At 33.9% G+C, this 21,715-nt stretch overlaps 1 protein-coding gene across 5 annotated transcripts; it reads right to left on the reverse strand.

Moving 5' to 3' along the window:
• Nucleotides 1-2,312: 2,312 nt before the first annotated feature.
• LOC110639615 (probable acyl-[acyl-carrier-protein]--UDP-N-acetylglucosamine O-acyltransferase, mitochondrial) lies at nucleotides 2,313-19,919 on the reverse strand. 5 transcript variants are annotated; one of them, XR_002491939.2, is made up of 12 exons: nucleotides 19,759-19,919; nucleotides 19,577-19,674; nucleotides 19,362-19,486; nucleotides 19,143-19,251; nucleotides 6,957-7,049; nucleotides 6,747-6,863; nucleotides 6,555-6,638; nucleotides 6,190-6,294; nucleotides 5,179-5,265; nucleotides 4,914-5,045; nucleotides 4,080-4,315; nucleotides 2,313-2,637 (listed from the first exon to the last, which is right to left on the reverse strand). XR_002491939.2 is itself a non-coding variant. In XM_021790639.2 (11 exons), the coding sequence occupies exons 1-10, from the start codon at nucleotides 19,835-19,837 to the stop codon at nucleotides 4,926-4,928; spliced, it is 1,017 nt and encodes a 338-aa protein (XP_021646331.2). In that variant the 5' UTR covers nucleotides 19,838-19,919; the 3' UTR covers nucleotides 3,939-4,315; nucleotides 4,914-4,925. The 5 variants fall into 5 exon arrangements, 2 of the variants coding, with proteins under 2 accessions (XP_021646331.2, XP_021646332.2); XR_002491937.2 differs by having other exon boundaries at nucleotides 2,313-2,640; XR_002491940.2 differs by lacking the exon at nucleotides 2,313-2,637 and having other exon boundaries at nucleotides 3,939-4,315; nucleotides 4,829-5,045.
• Nucleotides 19,920-21,715: the final 1,796 nt, after the last annotated feature.

A 21,715-nucleotide genomic window follows, 5' to 3' on the forward strand; every position in this document is an offset into this window, starting at 1 on the left:
TAAAAATCAAATTTAATCTTAAAATCTAAATATTAAAATTAAAAGACTTAATATATTTTAAGCCCATATTTCTTTTATATTTATTAAGTCTAACAAATCTTTTAAACAATCCTTCAATGGTTTTGAAGGTTCTGTTACTAGATGACTTAGAAGAAGGGGTTAAAGCATCTTGGAAAATGAGAATTTTGAAAGTTGGTGTTGATCAACCAATTCCACTCCATAGGACATTCAAAAAAAAAAAAATGCTAAGACTTGATCAGGAGAGTTTATAGAATTGCTTTGAATTTTCCATATTCTAGTTGGTTAACCATAGTTTGATGGATATGGAATTCTTTGTGGTAAGTCAACAAATAATTCCAAAAAAAATTTACTAATCAAAATACAACCATTTCATTTTTTTTCAAAAAAAACCAATTTTGTAAGGGTAGGCTTAATTTATTCATTTACATTCAATGGAATTATATTCAGTTTAGGCTTAATTTATTCATCCAAATAATCATCTGATTTTGTAATCTTATTAATTTCACTTGGTCAGACATGTTATCTTGAATTGTTGTGAACTATTTTGTATCATATTTTTCTAGGTTTTTTTTATTTAGCGTGCATTGTCTTATATTGAGCGTATCAGAGAAGTCTAATGATCGAATTTTAGTCAGATAGTATATACTAAGTTTTTTTCTAAATATTATTATCAATAAATTTTTATTTATTAGAAAAAAATAGTTTAGGATGAGTTACATAACTGAGGTTAACTAGATGATTAAGGTAGAGATTTTATACCTTTTTCAGATTTTTTTATTTAGCATGTCCGATTATAAGTTGGGTGTCATGGAGGTAACCTATTGACTTGATTTAATTGGATTTGTATATGCTAAGTTTTTTTTTTCAATTCTATTAATAAAATTATTTAGCTTAAAATAAAAAACTAGATGATTAAAGCAATTAAATTTGTTTGGACTTAAATCTATGACCTAACATTTTGATTTTTATACAATGGAAATAACACAGAACATTAAAACCAAAAAAAAAAGTTAAACTACTTGACATCTCACATAGAATAATATATATATAAATACATCAAAACTCAGACTTGAATAAAATAGATGAGAGGAGGAGGATATTCCCATTTCCTGATTAGTAACTTAACCTAAATACACAAGTAAACAATGGAGACTCAGAAATAATAATATTATTAAATCTCCCCCCAACTAGATTTCTCTTGTCTTATTCTAATATTATTATATTAAGACCAACTTGTCAGAGATTTTAAGGAACTGGGTTTATTTATATATTAATCCAATGTAGGTGGAGCTCAAGTTGAAGAATTTATTATAGTCATGTCTTGTTGAGCCAGATAGTGTGGATTCATTTGGCATTATCATGGAAAGGAATCTTCCCTTGTAGAAAAAGAGAAGATAAAGCCATCAGAAAAGTTTCTTTAACTTTCTTTGACTAGCTATACATATGTTAATTTTAAGCCACTGCTTGGAATTTTCTTTTTTTTCAGAAAATAAAAAAGGGTTTGAGAAGTTAATAGTACTTTCATGTATACTTGTTTTGACATTCCTGCTGAATTTAGACCAGATCATGAGGCTTTGTTAGCCCACAGAAAATTACTCATTTTCAGATTTTGTCAGATAATATTAACTATTGTAATAATTATTTTATTATAAATTAATTATTATAATTAATTATTTACATAATAATTTAAAATAAAAATACTCTGTTATTAAATTAATTATTAAATATAAAAATAGTTGATGTGGTCCATAAAAATTTCTTGTGGATATAGACTTACAAATAAATAATAAACAGGTCAAAATTCTGGTGAGAACCCTACAACGTGCAAGTTAGAATTGATATGAGATAATGGTGACTAAGATTGGTAAAGGAGAAAGAAACTTATCCCTTTAAGGAAACAAATTCTGCTAATTTGTTAATGCCTAAAATCTGAGATTTTGATTATCCTAGGACAATATTCGTCATGTTCTAATCAAGTATAGGCTTAAGCACTTTTTAATCGTTGGATTTCAATCCAAACAGCTAATTGTTTATTCAATTTAAATCATTCATATTCCCTGATTTATAATAATATCTCTTCGTTTTAGTCATTGAATTAATAACTCATTATTAAGAAGCAGCTACTTTAAAAGAAAAGATGGTTATAAAGTGTGCAAACTTAGGCCTATAGCACTGAAACTGCACCTGATTTGCTCTGACATCAGCCGATTTAACACTCAAAACTACAAGAAACAATTTGTACTAACCCAACTTTGATCAATTTTATTTGTAATTTGGTGCAAGTGCCAGTTAGTGCTGTTCCTTAATTCTTCTTTACATGGGTTGTATAAGCATTTGCTTGATCCTGCTCAATTTAATTGTACCTTCATAACGTATATGCTAATGCAATTCATCCACAGACGGCCAAAATAGAATAGTGTTGTAAATGATGATCCATTAAATTTTCACCTACTCCAAAAGCCTAAACAGGAAAGAAAGAAGAAAACAAAGGTGTCAATCCTTCCAATCTAAAAATGGCAGAACTTGGTGACTTTGGGCTTGTGCAGATGCTGCTATGAACAATTATGAACGATTCATGAGGTCCGCTATCTCCATTTTTCCAGCTGATGTAATCAGCTACTGGATATGAAAAGAAATCAAGAGAAACTTAGCGTCTATTCACTGGTAGAAAATTGAAAAATAAATTTCCGTGTACAAATATTGCAAGGTAAACATATTTTTCATATTTTCTCTTATTTTTCATGAAAAATAAAAATTATTTTCCATATATATATATATATATATATATATGTTACAAAGTTGCGGAATGTCCAATGTACAGGCACTTTGCATCTTTCTTTTAAAAGCAATTCACTCATGTTGCCTCAAAGGCAAGGCTAATAATAATAATTAGCACTTAATTATGCTCATTTACAGGCGCTATGTGGGGGAGGGGAGCAGTTCTTGCTAGTGTTAGCAGGTGAAAGAGCACAATATCTAAAGTTTGTGAGTTTTGATACATCATCCCATGCAATTAAAAAATACCCAGTTCCACAAAGCTGACATTCCATTCCTCATCTTGCTTCTTAAGAAAGAAAAGGGCATTTTTTTTTTTTTGAAAAGATCAAACATTCAAAAAAGAAGAAAAGGTAAAGAGGAAAGTGAGTACTTATCAATACAGGAAATGTTAAATGGAATTTGGACTCTCAAAAGCAGAATTAATCTTACATATACAACACACACAAAGTGCTTTTGTATTTAGCTAGCATCCTACTTTCATAACAATGATTGAATGTAAAGCGACATAATGACATGGCCTGTGAGCAATTGAGTGTACCAGAAGCTGTAGAACACATTTTTCAACTAATTAAACAAGGAGAATTAGATATTATAAACATACAAGGATGGCACATTGAATATAAGTTAATTATATATGGTAGTTTTTTTTTTTTCTCTCTATCCGTTTGGCTTTTACTGAAATTCATTCAAGATCTTACGATTTTAGAGACAAATCAGTGCCAATGGGTTGTTAATTTTCAGCTTTCTATGTATGGGATATGGGTATCTGTGTGTGGCAACTGTTCCAATGGACTCTTTCAGCTTATATTTTCTTTTTCCACTTTGGGTTCTCTCCAAGCAAATAAAATTCAGTCTAAGACATCAAAGTGACAATGGAATCGACATTTTCTTAAGCAGGTCAACATGTAAGGCTGTTTAATTAATATTTGTTTCTCCAAGGCAGAAGCAAATTGATAAGTAAGATTATTTATACTAGATCTCTTTCTTGATTAGGCCACAGGAACTGCGGTAGGTATGAGGTGATTTGAGAGAAGCAAATATCTCACATACCTACCTAAATTTTATTTTTCTAGTGGAACTCATAAAATTCTAATAAGGTTTGACCACGTAATATAACAATGAAATACATGGAAACATAGTAAAACATGAAATGGTCAATATTCAATAGATCAGAAGAATCAATCAATCTTCAACCAGGCATACGTCAAAAGTTAACATCAATTATCATTACAAATGACAGTAATGTAATGACCAGAATGCTCACAAGGGGAAGAATTTACCTAAACACGTTTGCGTTGAACAAAACATACAAAGCTTCATCTCACACAAATGTTCTACATCTGCCTCCTCCATGGCACAAAATTTAAATGAAAACAATCCATTTCTACTTTCTTAATTGTTGAGCGTCTCAAGTTTCAATAATGACCTCCACCTAAAGCCACTTGGAAAGCCTCTCACAATGAGATCCAGTCTACACCTACACCAGCTTGAAAATACAACAAAAACAACAGCAGATCTGCAAATAGCAAATACCAAAACAATTCATACAATAACAATAAAGCTTGAATGACGCTATGAACAAAAAAATAAAAATAATCATAACTAAAAATACAAAACCACACTGAATGTGAAACCATGTAGGGATAATAACGAATAATCATCTTATACAAACCCGAACCCAATTAATAATTTCAATAACTGAACTTGTCAAAAAATGATTAAAATTCATGCTAAACTACATACATCCATCCCAAACCCAATTATCATTACATGAATACTACCTGAACACATTAATTTTATATATTTTAATTAATAATTTAAATAAAAAATATATTTTAAATCAGTAATTTATATTTTAAAATTTTAATAATCCTATAAAAATATTTAAATTTTGTTTATTTAAAATATAATATCCTAAAAATTTATAAGTATTATCATAAAAATATATAATTATACATAATTAGTTATTTTTGTAAGGGTACCCAATGCACAAAATTTGAATTTGAATCCGAATTCGTTTCAAACCCACATGCTATCTGAACCCATCCAGAGAATGAAGTATATTTTCCAAATAGGAAATTCTTTCAACGGTAGGTAGAGGAGCAGAAACGCACAACAGAATGTTTTCAAGAGTCATTCCAATGTCTGAATTTGCATATTCCACGTCGATTTTCTGCAAAAGAATCACGAAGAGACTGCACCATTGAACATACAACAGGAATCTTACCCAATTCTTTATCCTGCTCCTGCAAAATTCATTTATTGTTCTTGGTGAATATTATGTATAATGTGTACATAAAGTAAGATTTTTTTTTCTTTTTTTTTTTTTTTGTTGGGGGGTGGGGGGGAAGAGAGAGAGAGAGAGAGAGAGAGCAATACCAGTTCAGCAAGGCGTTCTTTGAAACCCACAGAATTAGCATTGATAGACATGAATATCTTTCTATAAGCCATTCTCAGACTCCTAATCTAGATCATTGTCCAAAAATATACCCAGGTCAATTCAAAAAAAAAAAAAAAAAAAAACTAAAGTATAATTGAGTATTAAAGATCTAGGAAGCACAAAGAGAAGAGTGGACGAAAAAGGAAAAGAGGAAGATCAAGAAATATCAGGTCAATCATTAATGAGAAATTCATCAATGTTTTCAATCTTGTTACATCAAAAATAAAACCAGCTGATACATCCATAAACAACAAACAAGAAGCAAACATTAAATTTATCAAAGACCTCCCTTTGTACCATAGTTTAAATTTCTCAAATGCATGTTTCGCAGTCTGCAAATCAACTTGACTAAAAGAGCTTAAAGAAGGAACTAGAACTCAACCTTACAATGAGTACATGCTATTATTAATAATTCACCATCCTAATAACAACTAAAGGTTATGCACTTTATGCAATTAAAATTTATAATGCAGGATTCATCTGCATCATTCATTACATAAAACAAGCCTCCATCAATAATCCAATTATTAAGAATATGTTTTGGCTTATATGAAACCAGAGTAGTTTTTCAATTGATGACTTTCTCAACACTCTTCTTCATCTGTGTCAATATTATTAAGCATATATTTCATCCCATCAAAAGGAGGCTCCTCACACAAAATCATGCACTTACTCCAACCAAGACAATGGAAGCCCTAGCATGACATAGAACTAGTAGAATATCAAATCTGATTCTCAAGTCTCACCCCAAATCCATCCGTGCAGAAGAAACTGGGCAGCATTTATAAGTGTGATATGCAACTTAATAGAGACTAACAATTAATTTCTTGTGAACCATCATAAAAATTTGTTAAATATCTTCCTTGTGACATTTTCAAAGTACATTCAGGAAACCAAGGTGTACACTTTTGCTACCATATAAAGCCATCAGAAAAAAAGTAACTACCAACCTCTGTGGCTGTGAATCCATGTCGCCGAAGACCTTCCAAATTCAGACCACGAAGCTCAGCTCTTTCTCCGGCCACCATTGCATACTTAGGTACATCTTGTGAAACCTTCAGCCATAACCAACAAAATTTTCATGATGGAAAATTTTTCTTCTTTTTTATGTTTTTTCATATACTCATGTCCAATACATCCAGCAAAAGACAAAATTATGCAACAAGGATTTTCTTTTCAGCATTTTTTGCCTATTGGACAGACCAATATGTATCAACATCAATAATCAGACATGCCAAACACCTCATTTCCACATTGAACATGAGATTAGATTACAGAATGAAAACTCAAATCAGAAAATAGGAAAAGATCATACCACAGATCCACCACCAATGAAAGAAAATGAACCAATGTGGCAAAATTGATGAACAACAATAGCACCAGCAGTGTGAGTATAGTCCTACATTTGAAGCACCCCAATGAAGTTCTAATCACACCGAATATGGAATATTACTATGTGGAATGATGTTATCAATTCCGATTATTAGGTGATAAGCTAAGGACTTACTTCCACAATAACATGACCAGCTAGAAGAGTATCATTAGCAAATATGTTATTGTTGCCGATGTTGCAGTCATGGGCAATATGACAAGACCCCATGATAAGGTTATTATTTCCTATAATCTGCATATTTAAAGTTAGTCAGACTATAAACAATATGTGAACTTCACAAATCATGACTATAACATACAGAATAGATCAGCACCATGGCCATACCGTTCTATCGCTTGACTTTGAAGATTGGTGAATTGAAGCATGCTCTCTGATTTCATTGTTGTCCCCAATGTGAAGAAAACATTCATCCCCTGGCTAAATGCAAGGATAAACAAAATAAAAGAGGCTATTTTATTTTGAAAACAGCCCTGCTTATGGTTAAAATTCTAAATCACTGCAAGAGACGTCTATAAATGGACAAGTACATGCATAATTATGCAAATGCAAAATATGATTATGATGAAAAATATATCTATGAAGATTGAAAAGAAATAAAATCTTTTTTTGTTTTTTTTTTTTTTTTTGCATGTGTGCACGCTGACAGTTCTTTCATAGTACCAGTGACCATTTAGAATAACAACTTAATGGTGAACAAAAATCAAGCACCAGAAATATGAAAGAAGCAATATAAAAAACAAGATAAAAGAGTTGGCAATATGCATCCAATTGACGTAGTGAAGTTAGATAAATCACTCACACACACGTGTGAGAGAGAATTTGAGAGTAAAATCTTTGCTGGAAATTTATTGAAATTTGAATATGAAATACATAGTTTTGGAAGTATTTACACAGTTTTAGACTCCTAATCCTAATAGGAAAATAGCACCTAGAATAAGATCAATGTGATGTTGGATATCACGCATGGGAAGCAATCCATCCGGTATGTCATCTGGCATCAACTCCTCTAACTCCTTCAATAATGGTCTTACTAGCTCGGGAGGCTCCTCTACTTAGGATTTTGACTCCTCCATAAGGATTTGCTTCACAACCAAAGCATGGGCTTGCTTTGTTTCCTTGGCCTCCACCTCGAACTCTTTAGTGACTGCTAAAAAGGTTCGCACCTCCTTCTTTGTTGATTGTTCTTTAATGGCAAAAGAGAATGCTTCACCCCTTCCTTCTCAATGCTATAGGTGTTGGTTCTTTTGGAGTGTTGTTCATTGAATCATATTGCCATGGCCTCCCAAACAGCAAATTGCACACATCCATGTCGACAACATCACAATACACCTCATCTTTGTATTGGTCAATGGAGAAGGAACCTTGCACCTTTCATTCACCTCAATAGTGCTGGCTATTGTCTTGATCCACCCCAATGTGTATGGGTTAGGATGCTTTTCGGTCGGTAAACCCAAAATCTTCACAATCTCTTTTTCTATAATGTTTTCACAATTACCACTATCAGTAATAACACCAAATATTCTATTATTAATAGCGCACTTGGTTCAAAATAGTTGGTGGCATTGTGTTTGATCCTCTTGCTTTAGAGCTAGCATCATCCTTCTAATCACATAATTTTGCCACTCATCAAGCTCCTCTTCCTATTCATCTTCTTCCCTTTCAACTTCACAACAAATTTCAGCCTCACCTTCCTCTTCTCTTGCAACAACATTCACTATCTTCCTCAAAGGACAATCACTAGAACGATGCCCTTGCTGGTTGCACTTAAAACACTTCCCATATATCGATCTAGCATAAGGATTGTAGCTTTAGGCGTCTCTTTTGTTGTGGACGCCTTTGTGGGACAGCACTACTGCAGACGTGGACATGGAACCAGCAGCACTAAGGAAATTTGATTACAGCAGAATTCTTGGGATCCAGTATCTTTATTTCAGTTGTTATTTTTCTATGCATAAATTAGGGGATTAGCTTTAGTAACTAATTTCTTTGATATTAGTAATTTCCTTTATATTAGGATGATTTTATTTCCTATTTAACAGAAACTTATTTATGGAATTTCTTTATGCCATGTAAAGCCTATTTAACAGGCTGAGTATTATGAAATAAAGGAAGCAAAAAATTTATCTCAATTGTTATGTGAGGTTTGAGACTCTCTCTTAACGAGTCTTGAGGTCTTGGGCTCTCTCCGACGAGTCCTGTTTTTCTTTTCTGTCATCATAGGTCCATCAAGAGGGATAAATCACAACAAAGGGAAGGCTACAAGTTTTGGAGAAGACTTCGTAGTTCATCGTCCCGTGACTCGATCCCTGATTCGTGAACATAACATCTTTCTCCTTCCCTTCATTCATTAGATGCTTTTCGGCTGCTTTCTCCTCTTGGACAAGCTCCTTGCTAGTACAGTTGCTACCATACTTCTCATAAGATCCACCATAATCGTTTGCTTTAGCTTTAGCACCTGGACTTGTGGTTTTATAGGAATTGAAACTCCTCTTTTGCATCATCTCCGCCTTCAAGGCCATATTTTTAGCCTCGGATAAGGTCCGCAATACTTGAACTCCAATCCGGTCCTTGATGGGCGACTTTAATTCCTTCAAATACCTTGCAATCTGCCGCCCTTCGGATTCATGAAGGTTGTTTCTTTTAGCCAACCTCATAAATTCAACTGTGTATTCATGAACCGTTCGGCTACCTTGTTGGCACCTTTGGTATTTTTGGAAGAGAATTTGCTCATAATCTGAAGGCAAAAACTCTTGTTGTAGCAAATACATCATCTGGTACCAAGTTCGAACCAGTCCCTTACCTTCTCGCTCCCTCCTAGATTGCAGTCTCTCCCACCAAGCAGAAGCGCCACCCTTCAACCGACATGCTATTACTTTCACCCTTCTTTCTGGCGCTATCTCCATGAAATCGAAGAATCTTTCCACATCAGCTATCCAATCCAGAAATTCCTCGATGTTGAAACTTCAATTGAAGTTGGAAATATCAACTTTGAGCTAAAAATTCTTATTTTTCCGCTCATCATAACTACGAGCACCTCTCTGTTACATATCATAGGAAGAAGTTTAAGAATAAAAAGGAGGGAAAGGCTGTTGTAACTGAAGGAGAGTAGCTGATGGCAGTTATAGAAGTCAATAAACAACTGGAATTGATTAGATAAGCAGTTACAACTGCTAAAGTGTATAAAACTGGGGAGTTACTTTGCAATTGCAAAACTGAAATCTCAGAAATAATATTCTTCTTCTTTCTCTCTAATTTTCTCCCTAATTCTTCTTTCTTCCGATCCTCTTTCTTACTTCTTCTCTCTCGGTTACTTCTTCTTTCTTCTATTCTCCTAATTTCTCTTGTTAGGGATCCAAAACCCTAACATTTGGTATCAGAGCTGGTATGTGGTGGGATTGATTCAATTGTTGGTTTTTGTGAGTTGAAAATATGACTAGATCTGTAGTGATGAGTTCTGAAATGGTCAAGATTGCTGAGCTAGAGGAGAAAATGAGAGATCTCCAAGAGGAGACTCGAGGAATGAAGGAGGAGGCAAAGAAAACTTCTCTGGAACTTAATTCTTTCAGGGAGGAATTTCGGGCTTTCATAAGCATTATGATGGAGGATAAAAACAAAGAAAAAGGAAAGGGAACTTGTAGCAGTGATGAAGACAGATATAAAGTGCATAAAAACAGGGGGCTGTTACCCATTCCTTCTCAAGGTAAGTTTTGAAAACTCTAATAATTCTTTTAGTAGTAAGGGATCAAACCCTTATCTGCCTAAGATTGAATTGATGACTTTTGATGGAAATGATCCTAGAGTTTGGATTAGGAAATGTGTAAAATATTTTGATGTGTATGGAGTGCCAAAGGATAAAAGGATTGGGATTGCTAGTCTGTTTTTAACTGATAAGGCAGATGCATGTTTTCATAACTGGAATAGGGAAAAGAGTCATTCTTGGGAGGAATTTGAGCAGAGTATTTGTGAGAGGTTTGGGGATCAAGGGTTACAAGATATTGTTGAGGAATTTATGTAGTTAAGGCAGGAGGGGACTGTGAATGAATATCAAGATACTTTTGAGGATCTAAGGATTAGAATGGAGAGGGTTATTCCAGATTTAGGTGAATCCTATTTTCTTTCAGGATTTATTGGGGGTTTGAAGGATGAGGTGAGACTTATGGTAAGAATGATGAAACCAACCACTCTTTCTCAAGCTATTGAGGTTGCTAGACTGCAAGAGCAGCTTTTGGATAATACTAGAAGGTACAAAGGTCCTGCTAAGAATTCTTATACCACTACAAGTTTTAGATCTATTTCTTACAGCAATCCTAACAATAGCAATTCTGGTAATAACTTCAGTTCTACAAATGCTAACCAACCCAACCAAAATTCTAGACCTAATCAGCTATACTCTTACCCTCCAAGGCCACCTCTTGTTAATTCAAATCCTAAGCCAAATTTTCCTTTGAATAAAACAATTACTAGCAGTACTACCCCTGTTGTAACAGCCAATTCTTCAGTCAACAAACCTTCCAATCAACCTAATTCAACTACTAAAACCAACCCAAGACCTTGTTACAAGTGTGGGGAGAAGTTTGTTCCTGGGCGTCTATGTAAACCTAAGACTACAATGGTTGTGCAGATTGAGGAATTAGAAGAGGAAAATGAGAAAGAAGGTTTGAATTCCTCAGTAGTTGGAAAATATGGGAGAACCTATGCTATCAATATATGCTGTGGAAGGAAAGCAAGGGAATGACACTATTAAAGTCTTGGGGAAGCATAGAAGTAGATAGCTGATGATTCTTATTGACACAGGGAGTACTAATAGCTTCTTGGATAGGAAAGTTGCTGAGGAATTGAAGCTGCTAATGGTGGAAATACTAGCTGCCCATATTTCTGTTGCTGATGGGAGGAAAATTACTTGTGAACACAAATGCAAACACTTTTCTTGGCAGATGCAGTCTCATCATTTCAATTTTGACTTGAGAATTCTGCAGTTGGGAAGTTTTGATATGATTTTAGGGGTTGATTGGCTTAAAAATTTTAATCCAATTTTGTTTGATTTTAAAGCTTCAAGGGTTATATTGAGTGGTGATGGGAAACCAATTGTTTTACAATGGTTGAATGATTTCTCTTTAGGATCTGTTCTGAAATCCTGTGATACTATTTCTAAATTACTGCAGAAAGGAGGGGCTGATTTAGCAACACCTATTTTCTGAGTTTCAGTTTCAGAAAGTGAGCAAAATGATTCTGTTGTTAATGCAGTAGCAATGCATGTAGGTGAGGGTTTAGAGTAGCTATTGCAAAAGTATCATAATATCTCTGAGGAACCTCAAGGCCTTCCACCATTTAGAAGCCACAATCATGCCATTCCGTTGAATTTAACTTCTCAGGCCATTAATGTTAGGCCATACAGGTATCCCCATTTTCAAAAAGCTGAAATTGAAAAGTTAGTTTCTGATATGCTGCAATCTCAAATCATTCAGCCTAGTACTAGCCCATATTCTTCTCCAGTCCTTTTGGTGAAGAAAAAAGATGGGACATGGAGATTTTGTGTTGATTATAGGAAATTGAATGATCAAACAATCAAGGATAAGTTCCCTATTCCTATTATTGATGATCTACTGGATGAATTGCATAGAGCTTGTGTTTTTTCCAAGATAGACCTTAGAGCAGGGTATCATCAAATAAGAATGCATATTCCAGACATACCCAAAACTGCATTCAGAACTCACCAAGGCCATTATGAGTTTACTGTGATGCCTTTTGGGATTACCAATGCCCCAGCAACCTTCCAGGCATTGATTAACATATTTCAGCCTTATTTGAGAAGTTCATTCTGGTTTTTTTTTATGATATTTTAGTCTACAGCCCTAATATGGAGACACATTTGCAACACCTAGAAGTGGTGTTTAAGGTTCTTCAAGAGCAGCAATTATATGGAAAATGTCTAAATGTTCTTTTGGAAAGACTGAAGTGGAGTATTTGGGTCATATAATTTTAGGGGAAGGGGTAGCAACAGATCCAAAAAAAGTGCAGGCCATGATTACTTGGCCAACCCCTATTTCTGTTAAGGAATTGAGGAGTTTTTTGGAGCTCACTGGCTATTATCTAAAGTTTATAAGGAACTATGGTATCATTAGCAAATCCTTGATAGATTTATTGAAGAAGGATGCTTTCCAATGGGGTCCAGTAGCTCAAGAAGCCTTTAACAGGCTCAAGCAGCCTATAACTGAAGCTCATGTTCTTGCTTTGCCGGATTTCGCAAAAAATTTTGTTATTGAAACTGATGCTAGCAACTGAGGAATGGGTGCAGTATTGCAATAGGAGAATCATCCTATTGCTTTTATTTCTAAAGCTTTTGGACCTATATCACAGATGCTATCTGTGTATGAAAAAGAAGTTTTTGGCCATTACCTTTGCTGTCTCTAAATGGAGACATTACTTGGAGCAAGGTCAATTCTTCATAAAGACTGACCATGAGAATATCAAGCATCTTTTAGAGCAAAGGTTACATACTGGATTACAGCTGAGGGGAATTTCAAAATTATTGGGCCTTGATTATAAAATTCTCTATAGAAAAGAAGTTGAAAATAAAGTGGCTGATGCTTTATCTAGAAGGCCTGATAGGACAATTCAGCAAGTCAATGTATTGCAGCTGTCCAATTCTTCTGTTACAACAATTTGGATGTCCAATTTGGTTCATAGTTATGAGGGTGATGAGAAAGCATTAGAGTTGCAAAGAACTCTTTCATTGGATCCTAATGCATATCCTAGTTAAAGGTTGAAAAATGGACTGATCCATTATAAGGATAGAATGTATGTGGGGGCTGCTACAGTTTTGAGGCAGAATTTATTAGCACTTTATCACAGCACTACAGTTGGGGGACATTTAGGGGTGCATGCTACTCACATGAGATTGAAAAGACATTTTTTTTTGCCTGGTATGTTGGCTGATGTTATGCAGTATATCAAAACTTATGATACTTATGCTAGGTGCAAATCTGAGCATTGTGCTTCCCCTGGTTTATTGCAACCATTGGAGATTCCTACTCAACCTTGGCAACAAATTTCTATGGATTTCATAGAGCATATGCCAAAATCAAATGGGAAAGATACTATTCTAGTTGTTATTTGCAGATTGACAAAATATGCCCATTTCCTTCCCTTAACACATCCATTTACAGCTTCTTCAGTAGCCAAAATTTTTATGGATTCTGTGTTTAAACTTATGGCATTCCTCAATCTATTATTTTAGATAGAGATAAGATTTTCACTAAGTCTCTTTTGGAAGGATCTCTTTAAATGTTTGGGGGTTACACTTGCTTTTAGCACAGCATATCACCCTCAAACTAATGGGCAATCTGAAAGATTAAATCAGTGCTTGGAGGCCTATTTGAGATGCATGTGTCACTTGCAACCTTCTTCTTGGAGTAAATGGCTTTCGTTAGCAGAATGATGATACAACTCTTCTCATCACAGTGCAATTAAGATGTCCCCTTTTGAAGCTCTTTATGGGTATTCTTCTCCATTTCTGCCAGTAATTCCATCAGAGTTGCCTACTGTCGGGGCTGTAGCTGAATATTTGGAACAGCGGCAACATATGAATTTTGTTCTTAAGGAAAATTTGTCATTGGCACAACAGAGAATGAAGCATCAAGCCGATAAAAAGAGAAGTGAAAGGGAGTTTGCTGTGGGAGATTGGGTCTATTTGAAACTTCAGCCTTACAGGCAATCTTCTATTGCCCTTAGGACTTCATTGAAGCTTGCTGCCAAGTATTATGGTCCATATCTAGTGTTGGAAAGGGTTGGCCCAGTGGCTTACAGATTGCAGTTGCCACCTAGTTCCTCTATACACCCTGTCTTCCATGTTTCTCTTTTAAAGAGAAAACAGGAGATAAAGTAACTCCTTTGACGGAATTACCAACAATGATAGAGGAAAGGGTTATTGTTGCTCCTGAGAAGGTTTTACAGATAAGAGTTATTAAAAGAGACCAGCAACATGTGCTTCAAGGCCTCATTAAATGGGCTAATCTACCTGCTGAAGATGCTACTTGGGAAGATCAAGCTTCTCTCTTAGCTCAATTCCCTGAATTTTTACATTCTTGGGGACAAGAATGTGTTAATGGGAGAGGTATTGTTACATATTATAGGAAGAAGTTTAGGAATAAAAAGGAGGGAAAGGCTGTTGTAACTGAAGGAGAGTAGTTGATGGCAGTTATAGAAGTCAATAAACAGCTAGAATTGATTAGTAAACAACTGGAATTGATTAGATAAGCAGTTACAACCGCTAAAGCATATAAAACTGGAGAGTTACTTTGTAATTGCATAACTGAAATCTCATAAATAATATTCTTCTTCTTTCTCTCTTATTTTCTCCCTAATTCTTCTTTCTTCCGATCCTCTTTCTTACTTCTTCTCTCTCAGTTACTTCTTCTTTCTTCTATTCTCCTAATTTCTCTTGTTAGAGATCCAAAACCCTAACACTCTCCTCCCATATTCCCCCTGCCGTTGGTGTCTAGGGAATTCATAGAGTTCATATTCATTCTCCTCTTTAGAATTCTCATTGCAGACAAGATGTCTACGTGCAACAATTGGCCGTTCAATAAGGTCTCCATGGGTTGCACCATCCCTTGGCCTTCTATTGTCCGCCCGATCCCTGTTCCCATTGATTTCTAAAGCAGCAAGGCGATCCACAACTTCTTCGATATGTCTTTCCATACGCCTGAATCTGTGGTCCACTCATTGCTCTAGTAATTGCTCCAAACGTTGCAACACATTATCTCTTAGTTCAAGGGCTCTAGCTCTCCTATCACCGTCGCGAGGGCCATTGTCATCATCACTGCCAGTTGCCATCGTTGCTCTGATACCACTTAACGCAACGAAGCTAGATAAATCACTCACACACACGTGTGAGAGAAAGAATTTGAGAATAAAATCTCTGCTGGAAATTTATTAATTGAAATTTGAATCTGAAATACAAAGTTTTGGGAGTAGTTATAGAGTTTTAGACTCCCAATCCTAATAGGAAAATAGCTCTATCAAATAGGAATTTAAACTAAATCCAAATACATTAGGAAGATAATGATAAAGTAGGAAATTAACTAGTCCTAGCCTAAGTAGGAAACATGATTGAGTACTAAATAGAATAGGAAAGCCTAAAAATTAATTCTGAAACAATTAGTCTTGTTAAGCAAGGAGTCCAAGTTGATTTAGGACTGTTGGAGATAAAAAAATAATAATTAAAAATCGTAGCTCCCTTTACTGCCCACCAAAACTTGCCTCAAACTTATTGTTTTTCTCCCGTTTTCACTCCAAAATGCTTTTTTTGTTTTTTCCATTGAATCTTCTCCCATTTTTCAATAAAATTATCACTAATATATTCCACATCACTAATGCCATGCTTTAGTATGTTTAGAATAGCAAACGTTTGCACATGCGATCCATAAAAAAATAGAAATTATGAGTCTCAAGTTAGCAGATGATCTATGATTAAGCAGGGTAAGAGGTTTATAGCATTCATGGACGGAGCCATGTGGGGGCCAAGGGGGGCATTGGGTGGGGGCCAAGGGGGGCATTAGGCCCCCCTGAAATTTTGAAAATTTTCAAGGATTTAATGGTAATTTTTCAATTTTTTTTATATTAAATTTTGATGAGTATGAGACCTTCAAGATTTTAAAAGCTTTAAATGATTTTAATAGTAATTTATATAAAAAAAAAAAACTCCAAATTCTTTATTAAAAGAATGATACAATGAATACAAATTCTCGTACTTAAAAAAAATCCAAATTGTTATTATCTCTTGGCCATCTCTTTAATAATAGTCAAAATGGTAATAGCATTAATATAGACTACAGAGCAATTGAAAAGAATATGAATTATACTAGAAGGATTCGATCTTTAGAAGTAAATGAAGCACTTAAGATAATGAAAGTGGGTAAAGCCTGTGGACCTGATGTAATACCAATTGAAGTGTGAAAGTGTTTGGGAGATATCAAAGTGACATGGTTAACTCAATTGTTTAATAAGATTCTAAACTCAAAGAAAATGTATGATGAATGAAGGAGGAGTATTTTAGTACCTATTTTTAAAAAAAAGAGAGACATACAGAGTTACTCAAACTATATGAAAATTAAACTCATGAGCCATACTATAAAGTTATGGGAGAGAGTGGTAGAACATTGACTACGTCATGATACTTCTATCTCTCCCAATTAATTTGGCTTTATGCCTGGTCGTTCAACTATGGAAGCGATCTTTCTCATGAAAAGCTTGATGGAGAAATATAGAGATGTGAAGAAAGATCTACACATGGTTTTTATCGATTTGGAAAAGGCTTATGATAGTATTCCAAGAGATGTCTTATGGAGAGTGTTAGAACTAAACAGGGTATCTATCAGGTACATACAAGTGTTGAAAGATATGTATGAAGGAGCAACTACTATTGTGCACACAGTAGGAGGGGACACAAGAGATTTTCCTATCTCAGTTGGATTACACCAAGATTCAGCTGTAAGTCCTTACCTTTTTACATTAGTTTTAGATGAATTGACGAAACATATTAGATGAATTAACGAAACATATACAAGAGAGTATCATTTGGTGCATGATGTTTGCAGATGATATAGTTCTAATAGATGAGACGCGAAAAGGAGTCAATAGAAAGCTAGAGCTTTGGAGAAGTACTCTAGAGTCAAATGGCTTTAAGTTAAGTAGAACAAAAACAGAATACATGCATTGCAAGTTTAGTAAAAGCCGAACTGGTGATAGGGAATGAGTTAGTTTGGATGGAATGGTACTGTCCCAAAGTAATCAGTTTAAATATCTCGACTTAGTCCTTCAAGTAGATGGGAGATGTGAAGAGGATGTTAGTCATAAGATTAAAGCCGGATGGTTAAAGTGGAGACGTGCCACGGGAGTTTTATGTGATCGCAAGATTCCCAATAAGTTGAAAGGAAAATTTTACCGTACAGCCATACGACCGGCCATGTTATATGGTAGTGAGTGTTGCGCACTGAAGGAGCCGTATGTGTCTAAGATAAGAGTCGCGGAGATGAGAATGTTAAGGCGGATAAGTGGCCATACTAGACTAGATAAAGTTTGTAATGAGAGTATTAGAGAAAATGTAGGAGTAGTGTCAATTGAGGATAAGTTGAGAGAAAGGAGATTGAGGTGGTTTGGTCACGTGAAGCGTAGACATACGAAGGCTCCAGTTAGACAAGTAGAGCATATTAGGTTAGAGGATAGAAAGAAAATAAGGAGTAGATCTAAACTGACTTGAAGGAAAGTAGTACAACATGACCTAGAAACATTACACATTTCCGAGGATTTTACCCAAAATCGTTTAGAGTGGAAAAAGAAAATCCATATAGCCGACTCCAAATTTTTGGGATAAAGGTTGAGTTGAGTTGAGTTGAGTTATTATCTCTTGGCCCTATATTCTTCATTAATTTTATTTTATTATTTTCTCATCCAATAAATCTACAATCACCGATTTTTATTCTTTAAAAATTAAATTATTGGATAATATCATTAAAGAAAAGTAAAAAATAATTCTCTCATATTTTTTCATCAATTTAAAATATTAGTAGCTTTCTTCTTGTAATCTCATTACTATTTTATATTTTTTTTTCTTGCTAAAATGTCTTTATACTCAAGTTAGAAAAAAAATTTCTTTCATAATATTAGAAGTTAAACCATGTTATTAATTTTATTTAATCTATAATTTTAACTGAATTTACTTTTCATAATTTTTTTTTTGAAAAAATAGATTTGTGATAAATTGAACAAATTTTTTAATATTAGGCCATCAATATATTTTAGCTTTAGCAATTCACAATATTAATCATTTATTATATTTTTGAACTAATAGCAATTCCATTTAATTTTTAGCAAATCAACATTTTTTTTAAAAAAATTAACCGTTTATTTTTATTATTATATTTATTAAATTTTTTTATTGTACAATTATGAAATTGTTGTCACCATTGGTTAATCAATCCTTTCAGTCAACACCTAAGTAAGTAATTTATTAACAAATCATGTATTTTAATTGGGCCCCCTGAGCTAAAATTCTGGCTCCATCACTGATGGCATTGAACCCAAAGGTAACTGGAACAGGCAACATCTGCCATTAGCAAAATTTCTACTAATTAAAGCAAAGTAAGCGTGGTTTAAGAATACAAGTGTGATCTTGAAATATTCAGAACAAGGACGCAACACTTGTCAAAGTTGCAATTGGGCAATTTGCTATCTTAGCAACCCAATGATCCAAAAGAACTAAGCATAAGTCATCTGGAAAATTTTACTCTTTGAGTAATATGAGAAACGCCAGGTAATGCTGCAGTAAAGGACCATACATATGAAACAAAAAGCAGCAGATTCTCAGGTTTCCCACCCCAATTGTATATTTTGCCTTGTAACAAAGTTCAAGTATCCTCAATGACACAGAACATGCTTCATAAACCAGACACATAGCTAACTGAATATGAATTAAATTAGTTCATACGTATAATTAGCAGGAAAACAAACCTTGTATTTCATATCTTGGCATTTAACACCAACCACAGCATGATGACCAATTATGTTATTATGTCCTAAAACCGTGTGTCCTGGAAGTTCATCACCAACCACAGCGCCACTGCCTGATACATATCTTTTTATTATTATTATTTTAACTTTAAACTCTTCAATTACTATATTTCCATCAATATACTAAACAAAAAAAAAAATTCAATTAGCTAAACTCACGTCATCAAAACACAGCGCTCCCCTAACTCTGTATTTCCAAAAATATGGCTTCCAGGATACAATTGACAACCATTTCCAAGCTTGGCAGATGATCCAACGGTGCAGAAGGGACCAATCGAAACACCCTGTACGAGAGAACAAAGAAATCAGTAAAGAAACGAGTTTAATTAAGTAACAGAGAGAGAGAGAGAGAGAGAGAGAGAGAGAGAGAGAGCCTGGCCAATGAAGGCATTTGGGTGAACGACTGCTGAGGAGTGAATGAAGGTAGGATTCTCCAGTGGTGAAGCTTCTGGTGTCCTCTCGTTCGAGGCATCTGTGAAACAAAGAACAAACTTGAATAATGAAGATGTATTCTTCTTTTCGGAAGCAATGGAGAAGTTAATAGAGAAGAAGATACATGTAAGTGCAGTTGAGAATCGTTGCAGAGGGAAGGAGCCAATAGCCCTGCGGATTTTGAGGAGAGAATTCATGGCCATGGCGGAAGTTACTAAGACAGAATCATTACAAAGAGTGTCCCTCCACTTGAATTTGACGCTGCCGCTCGCGTTGCCTGCGTATCTATCTTTATCATTTTGTTCTATCTCCACAAAATTATTCACATTTTACACTCACACCCCTATTTTTGTTGGTAGATTTCTTTTTTAATCCTTTTCTTTTAATTTTAACCTTGTTTTTATTTTTTTTTTATTGGCAAAAAGCCCTTTTAACACTTAACGATTATTCTTAAAGTTAAATAAGTTTTTTTTTCTAATTTAGTTGATCTTTTAAGCCTCTAACAATTACTTTTAAAGTCAACTAAATCCGTAGCAATTTAATTTTTTGTATTAAGCCTACAAAAATTACTCTAAAAGTTAAATAAGTTATTGTTAATTTAATTAATCCATTTAAACCCCTGTAAATTAAAAATTTACTTTTATAAGCCACCACTTGACAATGTGTGCTTAGCTAAATGTGAGTCTAACATGCCCAATGCCATTAGGTTATGCAATGCTTGAAACTTCTCCTATGAATCCAACACAACGCATGCCGATAAACATTGAATTCAGTACTAGATATGCTAATGGCAATAACAGTGTATAATGCGCATATTTTCAATTATTTTTCTTCTATTGACAGCATTAAGCCGGAGAGAAAATGTGATAGAGTAGTATAGAGTTTATTTTTTCTAATTTAGTTGATCTTTTAAGTCTCTAACAATTACTTTTAAAGTCAACTAAATCCGTAGCAATTTAATTTTTTGTATTAAGCCTACAAAAATTACTCTAAAAGTTAAATAAATCATTGTTAATTTAATTAATCCATTTAAGCCCCTGTAAATTAAAAATTTACTTTTATAAGCCACCACTTGACAATGTGTGCTTAGCTAAATGTGAGTCTAACATGCCTAATGCCATTAGGTTATACAATGCTTGAAACTTCTCCTATGAATCCAACACAGCGCATGCCGATAAACATTGAATTCAGTACTAGATATGCTAATGGCAATAACAGTGTATAATGCGCATATTTTCAATTATTTTTCTTCTATTGACAGCATTAAGCCAGAGAGAAAATATGATAGAGTAGTATAGAGTTTATCTCCTAGGTTATGTAACAAAAATAAACATTAATTAAACGTCTGTCATATAAGTCACATGATAGATATTAGATCTTTTTGACTAAAATTTTTTAACATTTGACTTTCATAATAATTATTAAGAACTTAAATGGACTATCTAAATTGACAAGAGTTTATTTAACTCTATTAGTAATTGTTAAGAACTTAAATAAATTAATTAAATTGACAAAGCTGAAATTTCACTTAGACCATCAATAGGTTTAACTAAGGCATTTATAACACGATCAAAATAAGCCTCACTCACAGGTATTTGACCAATTCTTCCTTTTGCTTTTACGGAGCTTCTCTCTTATATCATTAAACCGTCACTCATTAATAAAACACCGACATTATTTGATTTCAAATTCAGAGCAATGCTTATTGTACCCTCTTCAAATTTTACTAATTTACCTGCCATTATTTCATCAAAGATCATAAATAGATCAACAACATTAATAAGAGCTTATTTTACTCTAAAAAATAATTATGGGGCTTTAAAAGCCTTTTTTACTTTTTTTTTATTATATAAAATTGAACAAATTACCTGCATTCTCTTTTATTTTTAAATGATTTAATTACTTCTAAAAATCCAACCTTCTTCTCTTCAACTATCCTTGATACATTTCAATAGAAAAGCTCTGTGAAAATAGAAATCTTTTTTTCAAAAAATATACTTTTAAGAATTTATGAAAATTAAGGTTAGCATCACAAAAATTTAAATTGATGAAGCAAGCCAGGTGAAACCATCAGTTTAAAT

This window comes from Hevea brasiliensis, chromosome 4, assembly GCF_030052815.1.
Source record: "Hevea brasiliensis isolate MT/VB/25A 57/8 chromosome 4, ASM3005281v1, whole genome shotgun sequence".
In the NCBI taxonomy this organism is placed as follows: domain Eukaryota; kingdom Viridiplantae; phylum Streptophyta; class Magnoliopsida; order Malpighiales; family Euphorbiaceae; genus Hevea; species Hevea brasiliensis.